The 18,308-nt window shown below is 42.8% G+C and overlaps 1 protein-coding gene across 18 annotated transcripts in view; it reads left to right on the top strand.

Moving 5' to 3' along the window:
- Positions 1-278: 278 nt before the first annotated feature.
- AAK1 (AP2 associated kinase 1) overlaps positions 279-18,308 on the top strand; it is a 161,819-nt gene continuing 143,789 nt past the window's right edge. For all 18 annotated transcript variants that reach the window (XM_070511999.1, XM_070512000.1, XM_070511990.1 and 15 more), the window contains exons 1-2: positions 279-516; positions 818-1,229. In XM_070511999.1, the coding sequence (XP_070368100.1) occupies positions 1,067-1,229 (163 nt within the window). In that variant the 5' untranslated portion in view covers positions 279-516; positions 818-1,066. The remainder of the gene's footprint in view (positions 517-817; positions 1,230-18,308) is intronic.

Consider the following 18,308-nt stretch of genomic DNA (forward strand, 5'->3'; position numbering starts at 1 on the left):
TAACCATCTTCCAGGCGGAGGAGGCCACCGCCGCCGCCTTGCTCGCTTCTCCAGGAGCATCCTGGGAGTTGTAGTCCAGCCGCTGGGCTGCGCCGAACTACCTTTCCCATAGTGCCCTGCGGGTTGGGCTAGATTAACGTTCTTTTCCAAAACTCTCTGCGCACTGAGACTGCCTTTCCCCGTTCCCCTTGTCTCAGACGATTCCTTTAAGTTACTCGCGACAGAGCGGCGGCTGCAGGAGGGCCCCAGCCCATCACCGCACCGCCCCCAGAGGCACTTCCGGCGGCGGTTCACTTCCTGGTTGGGTGGATGGAGCCGGGCGGGAGCGCGCGCGGGGGAGGGGCGGCGGGTCAGTCTCCGCCGGGCGCTCCGGGGATCAGCTGGCTGGCGGGCGGGCGCCGAACGCGGCCCCGGCTCTTGCTGCAGCGCCGCGTCCTCTCGCGTCGCACGCCGGCCCGGCGGCCGTGACAATGTTGCGGGGCTGGTAGCTGGGCGCCGGTCGCCGAGCCGTCTCAAGTGGGTGCCGCCGGGATGCTGCCTCGCGGGGCGGCGGGGAGACCGGGGAGGAGGGGGAGGCAGTGCCCGGCTGGGTTGGCGCTGCCCAGGGCGGCCCGAATCCCTCCTTTTTCCGAGCTCCGGACACGGAGGTCCCGGGTTGTGGGGCCGGGCACGAGTTTTCAGCTGCAGGGTTCTTCATGCTAAGAAAATACATGAAGCGTTTCCCTAGGATGATGGCTTTTGCTTCCCTTAGGACTCAGCAGTTGCATTTTTAAGTGTGTTACTGATTCATCCTCTCTCTCTTCCTCTGTCATCACAGGTTTAAACTTACACGAATCGCTCTCTTGAGGAGGAGGGGACCGCCGCGCGACTGACACGCATATTCCTATAGGCATCTTCCCTCAGCCCCCACCCCCACGGCCGGATTCGGGTGGCTCCTCTCCGCGCTGAAATCCGAGAAGAAATCCTTGGATCTCTTGTTTTCTTAAAAAAAAAAAAAAGAGGAAAGAAAAAGAAAAAAAAATCGGGAAACCGTCGGTATTTTGTTTTTCTGCTTCCTATTCGCAAGATGAAGAAGTTTTTCGACTCTCGGCGAGAGCAGGGCTGCTCTGGCCTGGGCTCTGGCTCCAGCGGAGGAGGGGGCAGCACCTCGGGCCTGGGCAGTGGCTACATCGGAAGGGTCTTTGGCATTGGGCGGCAGCAGGTCACTGTGGACGAGGTGTTGGCGGAAGGTACGGTGGGCTCTTTCAGTGCGCCGTAAATTAAAATCTTGTGCTGATGCAGCAAGACTCTGGTTTCTAGTTGTTGAATGTTTGAATGGGTTTTGGCCAGTTGACCCTCCCTTCCCCCTTCCCTTGCCCTGTGAATCATTGTCCTTGAAAAATTTAAAACTGAGGTTTGAAAGTGACAGGGCTTATGGGGACGAGGGGGAGGTTGCTGGAAATTGTTTACCTCGGTGGGCTTTTCTTTAAAAAAACGTTGACAAGCCAACTCTTGTTTGCCTCTCTGAATTATGAGGATCAGGCAGAAAGTGTAATGCTTCACGTTGAATGTAGGGTAGTGGGCTTGCCATCCTTTCAAAACTTGAAATGTTGATTTGAGGGCTGAAGGGTGGGGTTGGAGGACGTTTTGGAAGAGAGAGGGGTTTCTTCTCCTCCCACCCAACTTTCCCACTCCCACGAGCCGGCATTGGAAGGAAGAGAGGATTTTCAGAGAATGGGAATGTGTTTTTCTATGAGCCAAGGCTCTTGGTGGATTTGACCAGGTTCATTTCCTGACCCAACTGTAATCAGGTCCCCAGGATGTAGCTAAGATAACAGAAATTACATGAAATGAATGTGGTTGTTTTGAAATCAGTCTAGTAGGCCCCTCTTCCTCTTGTTTTAGTTTTTTTTTTTAGCCAAAAGAATACTTGAGAGTGGCATCTGATTTTTGCTTTTCCTCTATTGAAGAGGATGTTATTTAGATCTGCCCTGTAAATTCTCTCCGTGTGTGTTCATTTGTATATCTGTCGATAGGTAGATATCCATCTTTATCCCCCAGGCTTTTTGGAAATCTTTGCATGTCTCTTTGGGTAACCTTAACCTCGACCTTCATAATTATGCCAGACTTATACTTTTCACAGCCCATTGCCTGCCTAGTGTGCTTTTATTTTTAATAAAAGCAGCAATTTCCTCAGCATGAAGCTATTCAAACTAATTGGATGGGGCCAACCTGCTGTAGGTTGTGTTATTGGCTGAGAGGGGATCGGGGAAGGGGGAGGCCTCTCTTACTGCAACATGGTCGTGGGGGAACAGTTTATTAGCTGTGGAAGGAGCCTTTCTGCAAGCTAAGATTGAAGCAAGGGTCCTGCCCCGGGCCTGGGAAATGCCTGTCATGGTGAGTGTTGCAGGCGGGTGGGTTGGGAGGAGGAAGAAGCTGTGTTTGACTCTCAGCTTGTGTAAGCACTGGATTCAGCTGGACCCAGTTTTCTGGGTTTAGGGTTGAAGCCGGCACTTTAAAAACACTGTTTTAAAAAAGATCTGACTATTAATGTCTTTGTGAAATTGTTGCTCTTTTCCTTTCTCAGTATTGCTGTAGCTGGACTTAATCCGGGGCCTGAGTCACTGCCCCTCTGGATCTTTCTTTGTGGGCTTTGGTGCAGGATGGGAGATGCTTCTGTGCCCGCTGCCAGATCCGCACCCTTGAGTCTGATGTGTCTCTTTCATCCCTGTGCCAAGCCCTTGACTGCAGTGGGATGGAGAAATGGAGGAGTGTGTGAGAGAGAAATCAGGAGGAATGAGGGGGCGCAGAGCTCTTTCCTTCCCTCTAAATGGCCTCTGCTGACCTTACAGTCCAGGAGCATGTTGTTCAGCCAGGATATTGTCTCGTGATAGATGGTGCTACCCTGGCAGTGCTTCCACTCAGAGTCTGAGTGATGGGGAAGAGAAAAGGCAAAATTGGTCTTTGTTATCTAGGCTGCCCTCCTCTTCCCTAAAATTCATCCCTGAGAACTGCACATCATGCATTGGGATATTTTTAAGTGGAACGTAGGGCTTGCAGCTCTGCATTCATTCATTTATTTGTTCAGTCAACAAATAGTTGTGGAGTGTCCATGAGTTGCCAGGCACTGTGCTAGGCTCTGGGGATATGATATAAAACTAGATGTTGGAGTTTACAAACTACTTTGAGAGATGGAAGACAGCCAGAACAGAGTGATATGTGCTATCATGGACATGAGCTTAGGGTGCAATGGTCCCCCTTTTAGAGAGCCAAGAATCTGCAGGAAGTGACTGGCTAAAGAATCAGTAGGAGTTATCCATGTGTGGTGACGGCATGGACAAAGACTCAGAGTAGCAAGAGAGAAAAAGTATGGAAAACTGGGTGTGGTAGCATTCCCCTCTTTATGTTCTTTGACTATAATTGAGTTTGAATTTGTGGCTCTTAGAAGTATGTAGCGATATGGGAGCCAGTATACAAAGTATTTATGTAGCAGCTACCAACTCCAAAGGCACTACTAGCTTCTGAGAGGGATATAGGGAGGTCTAAAGTGTGATGGCTGCCTTTAAGGAGCTGGCAGTAAATTTGGGAAGATGAGGCAAACATTCACACAAACAGTAGCATGGTGACCAGCACTTTCTGTAGAGTCAGGCAGATCCAGGTTCAAATTCTGGATCTGTTCTTTACTTGCTGTGAAACCTTGGCCAAGACATTGCAGACCTCTCTTGAATCTCTGTTTCCCTATGGCAGTGGTTCTCAAAGTGTGGAGCCTGAATCATGAGCATCAGTATCACCTGGGAGCTTGTTAGAAATGCAAATTCTCAGGCCTCATCCCGTACACCATGGGTGTGGGGCTTTAATAAGTTGTTGGAGAGATTCTGATGCAAGCTAAAGTTTGAGAAGCACTGTCCTATGGAGTGGTCTTGAAGATTAAATGACGCAATGTAGATAAATTATGTAACATTTTTCAAGTGTTCAGTAAATGGTAGCCATTATTTACCAGGACTTTACGTCATATATACATAGCTAGAGAAGTGTGTGTGAGGGCAATGTGAAGGCTCGTTTGGCTGCAGCAATCCTTTTCCTCCCATTATGAGTCGACAGAGCCGGATCTTTTTTGTAGGGTCTTCACCAGCTCCTTAAAGGGTCAACAGATGTTTTTGGTAGCCATGCTTCTTCCTGGACCCTCTTCTCTTTGAGTCCCCACATGCTGACCTAGCCACCAGTCCCAGCCAGAGTGGTCTAAGGATGATGAGAGTTGTGCGTCAAGCGCCCAGGGCAGTGGCCAGGAAGTTCAGAGAGGGGTGGTCTGGTGGGCTTCAAACACAGACCCTATCTATTAACACCACATCCCACTGATCATTCCTTTTTCCCTAATGTGCGTATTGGTCTATGCTTTATAGTGAGGAATTGCAAGAACCCCAAGGAGGAGGTGCTGGAGTAAGACAGGAGAATGCCTGGGCTGCCGTCTCTCCATCAGCAGCGTCAGCCCTGCTGGCCTAGTTTCGCTAACTAGTCCGGCGGGGGCTTGTTTGTCTGGGGGAAGTGAAGGCTCTCAGTCGTGAGTTCAGAGGGATATGCTATCTCTAGATTGGGTGAAGGGGAGGATATTTTCTCTCTAGCTTCCTCAGCAAAGATGCCATGATGAGATGCTAAATCATGTCTGAGGTAATGGGCATGTGATGTCAAAGGAAGATTTGGCTTAAGCTTCCAGAATGAGCTCAATGGGAAAATTGGAGCAATGCTCAAAGAAGGACTAAGAAGCTGTGCTTTTATCATACCTCCTTAGCTATGAGGCCTTACATCTAAGCTTTAAACAGTGAATAAATGTTCATTGAATACCTGCTGTGTCCAAGACAACATTCCAGAACTGCATCAGTTCTGTATAGGGTGGACGAGGTGGCCCTTCAGAACAGTTTTCCACTTACACTAAAGGAATCCAGGTCTAGGGCTTATGAGGACTACCAGGTCCCCGTGTCAGTCAACGTTGACCATTTCTCCTACCTACAGTGCAAGGTAATGAGGCTTAAAAATGTGTGTGAAACCACCTGAAAAAACCAACAGTTACTCTTTCATGGCCTGAAGTGGAAATCTCTAATTTACTTATTTATTTTATGTATTGTTTATCTTACCTACACTGAAATGTAAGCTTTATAAGGGAATAGATATCTATGATTGATTTATTCACTGAGGTACCCAAACCACCCAGAATAGTTTCTGGTACGTGGTGAATGCTAAAATGTATTTGTTGTGTGAATGCATAAATGAATAAGTCAATATTAAAATAAAAACCAACCAAACATATATGATATATATGGCATATGGTTATAACGTGTTGGTGGTATCAATATGATGCATGCATGTATTCAGTTAGTGATAGTTGTGTTAGTGTCTTCTTTGTGCCAGACACTGTATTAGGTTCCACAGCTACTAAGGTGAATGGGACTTGGGCTTGGCTCCTAAGGAGCTCATAGACCAACAAACCCTAAGGTAAGTGTCCAGCATTTAGCATGGCCCTGGGTGTATAGTAGGTGGTAAAAAGATGTTATGAGATGATAAAGAGAAGGGCCTGGGGGTGAGGGTCTACAGATGAAGTGTGATTTGATCAAGAATGGAAATTGCCCAGCAGATGTTCCAGATGAGGGTTACCCAAGGCCTTCCAAGCAGAGAGAATAGCATATGCAAAAGTGTGGAGTGGTGAAACAGTGTGATGAGTTCCAGGAATACTGACTAGTCTGGTGTTATCATTTTGGTTAGTACAAGTTTCCCTTCCAGAATCAAGGAAAGAAGGACATGGAATAGTAGAAGGAAGTTCTTTTACATTTGCTCCCTGGCTTTCCTTGCTGCTCACTTTCTTCAGTGGTCCTGGGCCTTTTGAGTAACTATTGATTAACTATCCAGTATACACTGCCCCCTCTGTGCCTCGGCCCTTTGCTAATTGTGGGGCAAGGGAGTGGCTAGTGTCTGGGGAAGGAGTGGTCCTGAAGGTTTGAAGAGAAGCAGGAAGCTTGAAACAGAGCAGGTCGAGGAGTGAGATGACTAGTCTTATAGAAAGGAGTGGACAGAGGGATGATGAGGATGTTTGACCAGAGCAGAAAGTATACTAGAGAGAAAAGAAAAGGAAATAAGGTTATGGAGAGCTTTAGTGTCTGGCAGAAAGGTTAGTTATAAGCGCCTGAGGTCTTCTCTTGACGCAAACACCAGTTGGATCCCCCCCACATCAGATGTCTTTGCCTGCTGGGAAGTCTGGTTTTTTAGTGGCAACTGCAGATTTTCAGGGGGTGGTTTGTGAATGGTGTCTTCTTCCTGGCTTCAGGCATGATGACGGTTATAGCTTTGCTAAATATAGCCAAATCTAGAATTCAGAAATGAAATCCAGAATAAGCAGTTGCATGGTCAAAGCCTTTTCTTTAGTCTTTCCAACAGTCATGCTCATTTAATGAGAGAAGATGAAGAGAAGCAGTTTCACATGGATTTTGAGCGGGAGGGATGGGGGAGGCATACGCTTGTACCTCAGTAGCTAAAACTGCATGTAGAGTATACAGGTAAAGCTTGATAAATATTAATAAAGTACACATAAAAATATTACTGCATCAGAGCAGTCATTTTAACTTGCAGTATTTGAAACTTGACATTTCAGAAAGGGGACTAATACCATCATTTGCCTTCATCTTGTACTCTTCTAAGGATAAATACTTTCTGAGCCTGCTTAAGAAATAACTGACATCTGCATCTGCAAGCCAAACAATGACAATAATAGAAATGGTATTGTCTATTGAGGTAGCATCTAGCACTGTGAGGTATGAAGAGTAGCCTGCAGTCTCCTTTTCTGGAGCCACATTTTGGTGTGGTGGAAGGAGCCCTGCAGTATAAATTGGGAGATCGGTGTTTGTTGATTCATTCGTTGCCATATTCAGTCACCCTTACTGAGCGCTTTCTATGTGCTGGACATCACCCGGTGATAAATGAGACATGGCTTGAGGAACTTAACAATCATAGAACTTCAGACATGACAGCAAGTAACTGTAAGTGCTGTAGTGCAAGGATGTGGAAGGGCTGGAGGAACAGACATGGGAGGGCAATTAATTTTGTGGGGTGAAGAGTAGTCAGGGAAAGCTAAAGAAAGGTGATATTTGAGATATGTCTTCAAAAAATAAGAATTTATTACTGGATGGACAAGGTTGAGGGGACATTCTAGGCAGAGAGAATAACATGGCCAGAGACACAAAAGCAGGAAAGTGCAGTGCTTGCTGGGAGCCGCATGTTTTGAGATAGCAGTAATCTATTAGTGGTTCAGGGCTGTGCTGTTAATAAAGTAGCCACTAGCTGCATATGGCTATTTAAATTAAAATTATCTAAAATAAAATGAAAATTTAATTCTTCAGACACACTAGCCACATTTCAGTTGCTTGGTAGCCACATGTGTCTAGTGCCTACAATTTTGAGCAGCACAGATAGAGAATATTTTATCATCACAGAAAGTTCTATTGGGCAGGTTGGTTTAGAGCAATAGTTTATAAGCTTTTTGGATAGATAGTACTATCAATTAAAAAACATGCAATTCCTTTATATATGTATGCCCATTTATTGGTAAGTTATATTTGTGTCCTGCTGTCATTAGCTAGTATCTGAGGCACAGTATATACTTGAAATGAAGTTCATTTATGTTAGTGGACACAAATACGTATTTTAAATAATCTCAGTAAGGTTTTGGTGACGGTCTTGTCATATCTTTAGGTTGTGATTGTTTCTGCATTGTAATGTGACTGATGGAGAGCATACCAGGAGTAGAAGTGAGGCTCTGCCATTCTCTTATTGTTCATATATCTTTGCATTATCTTTCATCCAAGATTTCTTTGCAGGAATCTTTTTAAGCCCCTTGTTTATTTTATAAGGGTTAACATTTAAAATCAATGTAATCTGTAAATCCACTTAACCAAGCACACAACTGCAGTATATCTCAGTGTGTCTCAGCCTGTGCCATGGAGCTTCCACTCTTCCTCAGGATTCCATCAGATTTGTGTGAGATGCGTGACTGACATATGGACTGAATGGGAGCACTAGTGTTGGGCGATATGTTAAATAGTAATAAAGATAAAATCTTATTTTTTAAGATGATAATGAATATAAATAGAGAGTCTCATATTTTCTTTCTATACCCCAATGGATTGTTTTGTGTACCTCTGTTTGGAGACCACTGATCTAGAGCAGTGGTTCTCAACCAGGGTGATTATCCCCAGGTGACTTTTAGCGATGTCTGGAGACATATTTTTTTTTTGTATTCGTAATTTATTACTCTTTTCCTTAAAGAAGTATCTGCAAATTGTGCACGTTTTACAACGCGCCAAACCTGGATCTGCCTAACGAACGTACATTATTTTTAATCAGGAAGAAAGAAACCATGATTTTTTTTTCACTTCTCAAAGAGTCTTTTATCTTTTATTTCTATTTTTTTCTATTTTATTTTTTATTGGGGTTATGATAGTTTACAACCTTGTGAAATTTCAGTTGTACATTATTATTTGTTAGTCATATTCTAGGTGCACCACTTCACCCTTTGTGCCTGCCCCGCCCCTTTCCCCTGGTAGCCACTAATCTGTTCTTTGTCCACATGTCTGTTTATCTTCCACATATGAGTGGAATCATACAGAGATTGTCTCTCTATCTGGCTTATTTCGTTTAACATAATACCCTCAAGGTCCTTTCTGGAGACATTTTTGATTGTCACGAGGGAGGTAATACTGGCATCTAGTGGGTATAGGCCAAGGATACTGCTAAATGTCCTACAGTGCACATGACAACCTCCCCCACCCCCAACAAAGAATTATCCAGTCCAAAATGTCAGTAGTGCCAAGGTGGTACAACATGATCTGTTGACCAAAATGAGGAGAGAGGGGGGCGTCAGGAGTGGCTCAGAAGGGTCTAATTTACTGTTTGGCTTCAGGCAAATCACTTAATTTTAAAATTCATTTTCTCAGAATCAGTGAGCCAGTAATCTTTCTTAACCTGTTATGGTGAAAAATCTTTGTCATTTTCTGTGTAAAATAGCTACTTCTGGAAATAAACCAGTAAATCAGAGGAGGTAGAATAGCAAGTCTTCGTAGGCTCTGGTGAGGGAGGGGAGTTGTAACAGTGCTCTACCACTGACTGAATGTGGGTTTTGAGCTTTAAAAAATACTCTCCATATTCCCATATGTGAGCAACCCCAAAATGTTGTGAAAGCATTTTGTGACATGAATTGCTCATAGGGAGGTTCAGTTAGGAAGGGTTATTAAAGATCAGAATCTATGAGAGAGGATATTGATAATCCTTTATACAAGGAAGAGTTTTCAGGAAGAGTCTAGCACTTGCTGCTATGGGTCTTGGGTTCAAGTTCTTTCATTACTTGTGAGTTTGGCTTTGGGGAAGTTGTTTAACCAATGTGATTTAGAAGTTGTTTAACCACTGCTTCCTCATTTGTAATGAATGGCCTTGCTCCCTCTGTAGGGGTGTTGTGATCATGAAACAAGAGGATGTGGGTTTAATGTAGAGTGCTTAAAAGATAGCTTGCTCTGCCAGCCAGGAGTAGCAAGGTTTACTGAGCATCTAGGACATTCTCAGCTCTGTCTGAGCTGCTATGGCAAATAGAGAAGTAATGGAAGATTTGGCTCCTAGTTGACATGATGTGACCAACACACAAACAAGGGCATCCCACAAGACAACAGCTGTTGAAATACTGGGGTGTGTGGTGTAGTCTCTAAATTCTGGAGGAGTTGAGGGGAGGGAGATCAGTGAGGACTGAAATAGTTAGGAAAGTTTTTGTGAAGGTGCACTGTTCTTAATTGTGAGTCTTTTCTTTGGAACCCTTCTTCGAGGAACCTCGTTTTGGGGAACATACCTAGTTCAGCACGTTTGCATACGTTATATTCTTAGTAAAGTTGAAGTAAGTATTGCAACATTTTTGGCCTCTTTTGAGGAACAAAATTGCCTACATAAATAAATCGTATGTTCTGCGTTTATACCCAAGGTAAATAAAGCCTTTTCATTCTGTGATTTTGGACCACTCAGGGATAATGAATATTGGCACATTAAGGCAATACTGGCTGCAGCATTTTGTGCCTACTTTGTCCCTCCATGATGATTATTATTAGTCTGGTATCTTTATTATTATTTAGTTTATTATGTATACTTTGAATAATCTCAATTCTACTGAGTTATGGACCATTGTTAGGAAAGAGGAGTCCTTCTGATGAGTGAGCCTTCCGCCTTGGCAGAGAGCGAGTTCCTCAAGTGGGAACAAAGTTGAAAGAGTAAAAATTTGGAATTTCATTTGAGGTCTGCTGTGAGTGAATCAGCTTGAGCTGGTCAGTGTTCTCCTTGGGCTCTGAGTTAACCTTGGCAGGCAATGGATGGCAATGCCGGTTGAAGCTTTGTTATTTATGATTTCTGAAGAGTCAAGATTATTGGATGAAAGAGTTTATGGCATCCCTATATTATGATAATAGAAGGCCAAGCATAGCATTGATGTTAAATTATCTTTTGTAATTATAATGATCTTAAATAATGGTGCCTTTCATCTAGGACTTGAATATTGGAGAAAGCAGTATAATGCCATGTAATTTGTTTGGCGCCTGTTTTTAAGGATGCTTCCAGCTATTGTACTGGGACCTTTGTGGTGAGAGAAAGATTTTTGCCCCTCAGGTACTCAGCATGAATTTGAGAACAAAATGTAGAATTTATTACCCTTCAGGGACCAGAAGAAAGAAGATGACTCAGGCCTCACCAGTTGGGTGGTTCCTGGAGGATTAGGGCCTGAGCAGCATTTACAGAGGTGGCAAGTCTCCTGCTAGTACCTTTGACTCATCGTTTTCCCTGGTCAATGAATCTTATTCATTCAGGAAGTCATGATTATCTTACAGGTTTGTTAGACTTGTTTAATTTCCCCTAGGAGTAGCCTAGCCCTGTTCCTCAGATCTTTGTCCTCTACTATTTTTAGAAGCCTGGGAGTCTTGGTGGCGGGGGGGTGGGCAGTGTTGGAAGAAATAATTTCATCTGGCCTTTTGGCTGTGGAAAAATCTTGGTTTGACCAGAAGGTGTAACTCAGTATGATTGGGGAAAACCTGAGATCCAGTGCTACCTGTCTTCCCCTGTCCCCCTGGAATAAAGGGAGCACTATGAAATTCTCTTTAGGAGAAGACTTTCGAGGTTATTACCATGTGTGGTAGTTTAAAAGCATGGGAATTGGAGGTAGGCAGCCCTTGGCTTGAATCCTGGACCTGTCCCTGTGATATTGGGCAACTTACTAAGATCCAGGCTTCTCACTTATAAAATGCAGATAATACCATGGGTGGTTGTAAGGATTAGATGAAATTATGCAAAGCACTTAGCATAGTGCCTGGCACATAGTTAGCAGTCTATAACTCTTAATATTATGATAACTTAGTAACTCAGTATTTGAGTGCATGAATTTTGTTTTTATCAGGCAATGTTTGTTTTGCCTTGTGTATAAGCGTATAACCTGGTGGAGCTAGAGTCTTGTAGAGATATATATATGTATCTGTCTATCTCTGAGTATCCACAAACCCCAGGATGATGAATAAGAAGAAGAGAATCTCAGATAAATATTGTGGTTTGATTTTTTCTTTTTCCTGCTTGAAAGCCACCTGTGTGTTAGGAAAATTTCCCCAACCTGTCAAGTTGCTATTAGTATGGTGGGCCTCTCTGCCTCTGAGGAACGCCTCACCCCAGTTGCCTGTCCGACTTCAGATTCTTGTGCTCTAACACAGGTCTTCTCCTTCAGTCAGGCCTCCTCATCTCCATGTACCATGGATTTAGTTCTTTCCAACGCTTTACTCATGGTGTTCCTTGCACCTGGGATACCCTCCCCTTCCCCACCCACCTACCTTAATCCCACCTAACCTCAGTACTCCCACAACTGCCAAAGTGATCCATTTCTCCTCCTGTCCTCTGGATACCTGTCATTCTTGCTGGCTATGTTGACTGTTTGGGCCCATAATCTCAAGATTTTATTTTGCAGAGCTAGCCCCGTCGCGGAGTGGGTTGGGTTCCCATGCTCTGCTTTGGCGGCCCAGGGTTTGGCCAGTTCGGATCCTGGGCACAGACATGGCACTGTTCATTAGGCCATGCTGAGGCAGCGTCCCATATAGCACAACTAGAAGGCCCCACAACTAAAATATACAACTATGTACTAGGGGGGATTTTGGGAGAAAAAGCAGAAAAAAAAAAAGTTTTATTTTGCTCTTCATCTGTTTCATTTGTTTCTGCTTTCTGGTTTTTAGGGGGCAGGGTATGAACCTTAGGTTTATTTTGTATCCAATTCAGGACTCTTAAATTTGAACATTGCAACAGTGGGTACTGGAGAATAAATTAACTGGATGAATAATACAATAAATCAGTACTAATTCAAATTCACTAGGCAGGGGCTGGACCCAGGCAGATTTGAGATATACAGACCTCTCTTATCCCTATTCCAATAATATGAGAAATGTGTGTTTGGCACCTTATTACAATGATAAGAACTATCGAATCTTCTAGGTTTTCAGTAAAGGTGAAAAATAACAAAATTCAAAGCAAAGTAGAACACTTTCTGGAAAATCATGTAAATCTCTCTTTACTGATTGGGTTCAATTTTGGGTACCTAATATTATCAATCTCAAAAGTAGAGATATAAGGTATAAGTATCTTAACTATGTAAAGGAACTCAAACTATTTAAATGCTATAATGTGAAGACGGAGAAGATTAGTTCAAGTATCAAGAACTCAGATATTACTGAGATTTAAGCAAGTTGTGCACTAATTTTCTGGCTGGTGGTGGTTGTTGGCTTGTAGTAGATTAGGACAGTGATTCTCAAGCTATATGGGGGGTAGTAAGCATGGACGCACGGGACAGAGAGGAAAGGAATATGTAATTTGAAAAAGCACAGACTAACCCCAGATCCAGTCAGGAAAGGAGGGAGCCTCAGAGAGGTTGGGCAGTGATGGTATACCCTCTCCAGAGGCATATTGTAGACTTAAGTGGTTAGGGTCAGGAGAGGACATGAGGCATAGCTCTCAGAGAGGATATGGTTTATAAAATGTTCATGAATGTGGCACTAGTGGCTCAGTTGTAAATTGAGAGGCACCACTAGAGAGGTGGTGCCTAAAAGTGATCACTGTATGTAGCTCTTAGAACATAGGTGGACTCTCATTTCTCCCTATTCTTGCTACCTTCAGAGAGGAGAAGGGAAAAGAGGGATCATCAGTAAATCTTGCCTCGTGGTTTGCCTTTGTGAGCTCTGTGACATTGTGGAAAGGTCAGCCCTTGGTTCTCTCTGACCAATGATGAGAATTCGCTTGAAAATGTTACTTTTAGGTAATATAGACTTTCCCAGAAGATGAACTATTTCTTTCTCTTTTAAAATCATAGTTTTAGAATATTAGTGGCATAAATGTGTTATTTAAGTGGCTGTCTACTTACTCAGCAATTTTGGAGTGATTTTAACATGATATGATGTAATAATGTACAAAGCTATGTAGTCAAGTTCCGGTTCTAGAGTGAGTTCATAGAATATGAACAAAGAACTGTATGAGGTAAGGGTTGTAGGTCGTCTAGTCTCCTTCTCAGTGATCTTGGACACATCATTTCCTTCTCTGAGCTTGTCTTTCCTTATATAAACAAGGGTGGGGTTGATCAGGTTGAAAAAGTTCAAGTGTTAGACTTGTGTGGCTGGGACTAAGACAACATTGCTGAGATGGATTGTTAACCTTGGCCTATGTATGAGCCATACTGGGAGGTCTCATTCTTAGTAGGGGTGAAAGATTTCATTCCTTTTCTACTCACCATCTTCTGTATCTTTCCCTTAAACTAGAAAAATTAGTGTTAATAATTAAATGTTGGAGGTGAGAGGAAGCTTGGCTGAATCTTGGGCTTCTGGCTTAAGTGACTGGTTAGATAATGGTGTTAATAAAAAGAAGAAAGAATAGTCTACAAGGGAAAGAGAATGACTTTAGTTTGGGTCTTTTTTGCATGAAGCACCAATGAAAATCCTAGTGTGGTTATATAGTTCAGACGCTGTTTTATAGCCACAGGATGTTGATGAAAACTGAAATGGAAGGAGATCTCACAAGGAGACTGTGGAAGAAGAAGTGGGCTGTGGATAGATTCCTTGGGAGCATCAGTGTGTAAGGGGCAGGTAGAGGAAGAGGAGCACACTTGGAATAAAATCCACACTCCTCACTCTGACCTGCAAACCCTACAAGAGCTTGTATCTCTTTTTACCTCAGCCAGTGTGGTTTTTAGCCACAGTGATTCCTCTTGATCTTTTTGAGCATTTCACATTGTTTGCTCTTTAGTGTCTTAGGCTTGGCTATTCCCGTTGCCTGGAGTGTTCTTCCTCCTGATCCTTGCATGGCTGGCTCCTTCTTGCCATTCAGATCTCACTTAAATCTCACCTCAGAGAGGCCTTGCTTGACTAGCCAATGTAAGGAACCCATCGTGTTTTATTTTGCCAGGTTGCATGTCAACTCATTTTCTTGCTTATTGTTTATCTCCCCCCACTAGAATTTCACTTACATGAAAGCAGAGACCTTGACTGATTTGCTCATTTCTGTATGCCCCGTTCCTAGTGTAGTGCCTGGCACATCTGAGGAGCTCAGTGAAAACCAGTTGAATGAATGAGTGAGTACATGAAGGAGGTAGAAGGAATGATTGAAGATATAGATGTAGAATGAGAGGAGAGTGAGTGATGACAATGAATACTAAGTAGATTTAAAAGAAGGAGTGTGGATGCTTTGGGGTGTTAGAAATCAGATAGGTCACGATAAGGATGAAAAGTGTTTAGTGGATTAGGAAATATGGAGTTTATTCATGAGCCTTTTTTTTTGAGGAAGATTAGCCCTGAGCTAACTACTGCCAATCCTCCTTTTTTTGCTGAGGAAGACTGGCCCTGAGCTAACATCCATGCCCATCTTCCTCTACTTTATACGTGGGACGCCTACCACAGCATGCTGTTTGCCAAGCGGTGCCATGTCCGCACCCAGGATCCGAACTGGCAAACCCTGGGCCGCAGAGAAGCAGAACGAGTGAACTTTACCGCTGCGCCACCAGGCTGGCCCCATTCATGAACTTTATTTGAGCAGTTTAAGTGGAGCAATGGAGTGAAGTCCAGGTGGCAGTGAAGTGAGTAAATGGGAAATAAAGTGGATGCTGACTCAGGGAGGAATTTATTATTGTTTTAAATGGTGGAAGAGTCTTGAGCACATTAAGCAGAGAAGTGGCCAATGGAGGAAGAGGTTGGAAATAAAGTACAAGGGGAGTATTGATGGAATAGAGCTGAGGAGGTGATGGCAGGACATGGATGGAATCGTGAACTCAAGTGGAGGGGATGACTTTGGACAAGAGAAAGGGCACTTCATTAACTGACCTGGGAGGAAGAGGAGAAAGAACCGGTGCAGAGGAGAAGAAGTGGGTGAGGTTTCACAAGTTGCCACCCTCTTGCCTTATGGCTTCTGTTTTCTGTTGAATGCTGCAGGGTGGAAGTTGAATTGGTTTTTTAAAAAATTTTTTGAGGAAGATTAGCCGTGAGCTAACATCTGCCGCCAATCTTCCTACTTTGCTGAGGAAGACTGGCCCTGAGCTAACATCCATGCCCATCTTCCTCTACTTTATGTGTGGGACGCCCGCCACAGCATGGCTTGCCAAGTGGTGCCATGTCTGCACCCGGGATCCGAACTGGAGAACCCCGGGCTGCCAAAGCGGAATGTGCGCACCTAACCGCTGCGCCACTGGGCCGGGGTTTAAAGAGAGTGGGGAAGGATATGGAGGAATTCCTTAGGTTTATGGAGAGAAGGACTGACAAAGGATAAGTGGAAGAATGGCCTGGTCATAAAGGAGAACCCATTCGAGATGACTCATCTTGGGAAGATAGGTTTTCCTGACCCCTGAGAGTTTTATCAAATTTGAAAAATCTACTGTTTTGGATAGGACTTTTTCTGAAATACATTGTATGTTTCCTGTCTTCTAGATTATATGCCTCAGAGGCAGCATAGTATAGGTGGAAGGTACTCCTGATCTGAACCTTTCTGGTGACCACCATGCCCTGTACTCTGGACAAGTTGTTTTCCAACCCCGTCCATCAGGTTCCTTGCCTGTGAAATGAGAACTAAGTTGCTTTCCACTTCTAACATCTTTCCATTCTCTTCTTTCTCAAATGCATTGTTATTAGAATGTTGTTGTTTTGTCATCGAACTTTTAGGATCATTGCTTGATATGGGTAAGACAGTTTGCTCCTGAGTAAAATGGCCCTACTATGCTTTTTGAATTTCGTGTTTGTGCCTTATAGTGCTTTCTGGTTCCTTTCTTATAAGACTAGTCAGCTGTCACTTCTTGCTACTATTCGTGTGTCTTCCTGAATTAGTGCCTCTCTAATTTGCTTCTTTTAATCTCCTGTGGACTTGGAAACTAGATGACTAAGCTTGTTAGAACTGTGTGTACAATAAAGAGGCTCTTAGTGAGAATTTGAGGGTCTTGTCTATGATTAAAGGACATGAGCTGCTGAACATGAACTTTATATCTCTTGTTGGCACAGCAACCACTTTTTGATGCCTCATGTTCTAGAAAGGTTGAGTTCTGAAGAGATGAGTTACCATTTGATATTTATTATTAATTAATTGTGTTTATAACCATTTGTTTGAAAAGTTGAGTATGAGTGCCATAGGGACTTAACCTATTTCCATTTTCCTTTTCGCTTACAGTCCCTTCTCTTCCTCTCTCCCAACCTGCCCTCCTCAGTCCCTTCTCCATTCTTTCAGTGAAGGCAATGTTGTAGTCACCATTATAATATTATTTTAGTCACAATTTCTGTTATTTATTTGAAACTACAGAGAAGTTTCCAGGATTGGAATCCACTGTGCAATGCTGGATATGTTTATATCTCAATAAGGGTCCTGGTGGAGACTCTCAAATGGTATTTGGTATTCAGGGCTGGGAGACTGAAAACAATGAGATGAATGCTAGTTCCATATATAATCTTTTGTTGATACAGAAGAAAGCAATCAGGAAGTCTTAAAAATTTTTTTTAATACAAATTAACAGTGATGGTAGAATAATTAGAAGATAAAGCCAGACAAAAAGATAAAATATTACCCATAATCCCATAGATTACATTGTTAACATTTTGGTATGTGCCTTCCAGATTTGTGTATTTTTATAAAAATAAGAATATATTTTACATCGTCCTGTATAATCTACTTTCTCACTTAGCGGTACATCCTAACTATGTTTTTGTGTTAAATGTCTGCATCATGAGTTTTAGTTTATTGTATGGATGTATTGTGATTTATTTAACAATTCTCTTATTAGACGTTAAGATTATTTATATCGGTATTACAAAACAATTACAATGAGTATTTTTTAAGCCTTTGAGTACTTGTTCTGTTACTTCCTTAGGATAAATTTGTGAATGTGAAATGGCTGGATCAAAAGATATGCATATTTTAACTTTCAGTACATATTACAAAATAGCCTCCACAAAGATTAAACCAATAAATACTTCCACCAGAAGTGCATCTTGTTTATGAGGTTGGACGTGTTCTCTTTCTTTCTGTCTGTCTATCTTTTATATTTCTTCTGTGGTGAGTTTTGTGTTTATGGTTCTTTGTTCATATTCCTGTTAGGGCATTCATCCTCTTTAATGATTTATAAACGTTCTTTACATATTTAAGATATTAATCCTTTTATTTATATATATATATAAATACACATAATTGTTTTTTATTTTGTCATTTACCTTCTGTTAAGATAGGGTTTTTGCAGATGTTTTAAATTTCTGTACAATCAAATATGTCAGTCTTTTCCTTTATAAATTTTGTCTGCAGTCACATTTGGAAAGGCCTGAGGAGAAGGATAGGGCCTGGATCACAGAGACTCTCTGGGTCTAAATTTTATCTTCGAGCACTAGAGAAGCCATTCAGAGTTTTAAGCCGGGGAGGGGATGGCATAATCAGATTTGCAGCCTAGTTGGATTTGTGGAGGGTGACATGAGGGAGCTGAGTCGAGAGCATTTAGCATTCTGTTGCCATGATCCAAGTTAAAGGCAGTGAGGGTCTGAGTGTCAGAGCGGTAACAGGAACAGAGGAGAGTGCAGACGAATGTTTAGGACTTGGTGCTTGATTAGATTTAGAGGTTGAAGGAGAGGTATATAATCAAGAATGATTTCAGGTTTCTAGTTTGCCCAGGTACATGAGATAGAAGCGGTACTAACTGAGTCATATTATTCAGGAAGAGGGGGAAGATTGAAAGAGGGAAGACACAGGTTTAATGAGGGAAGATAATGAGTCTGATATGATCAGTCTGA

Source organism: Equus asinus, chromosome 6 (genome assembly GCF_041296235.1).
Source record: "Equus asinus isolate D_3611 breed Donkey chromosome 6, EquAss-T2T_v2, whole genome shotgun sequence".
NCBI lineage: Eukaryota > Metazoa > Chordata > Mammalia > Perissodactyla > Equidae > Equus > Equus asinus.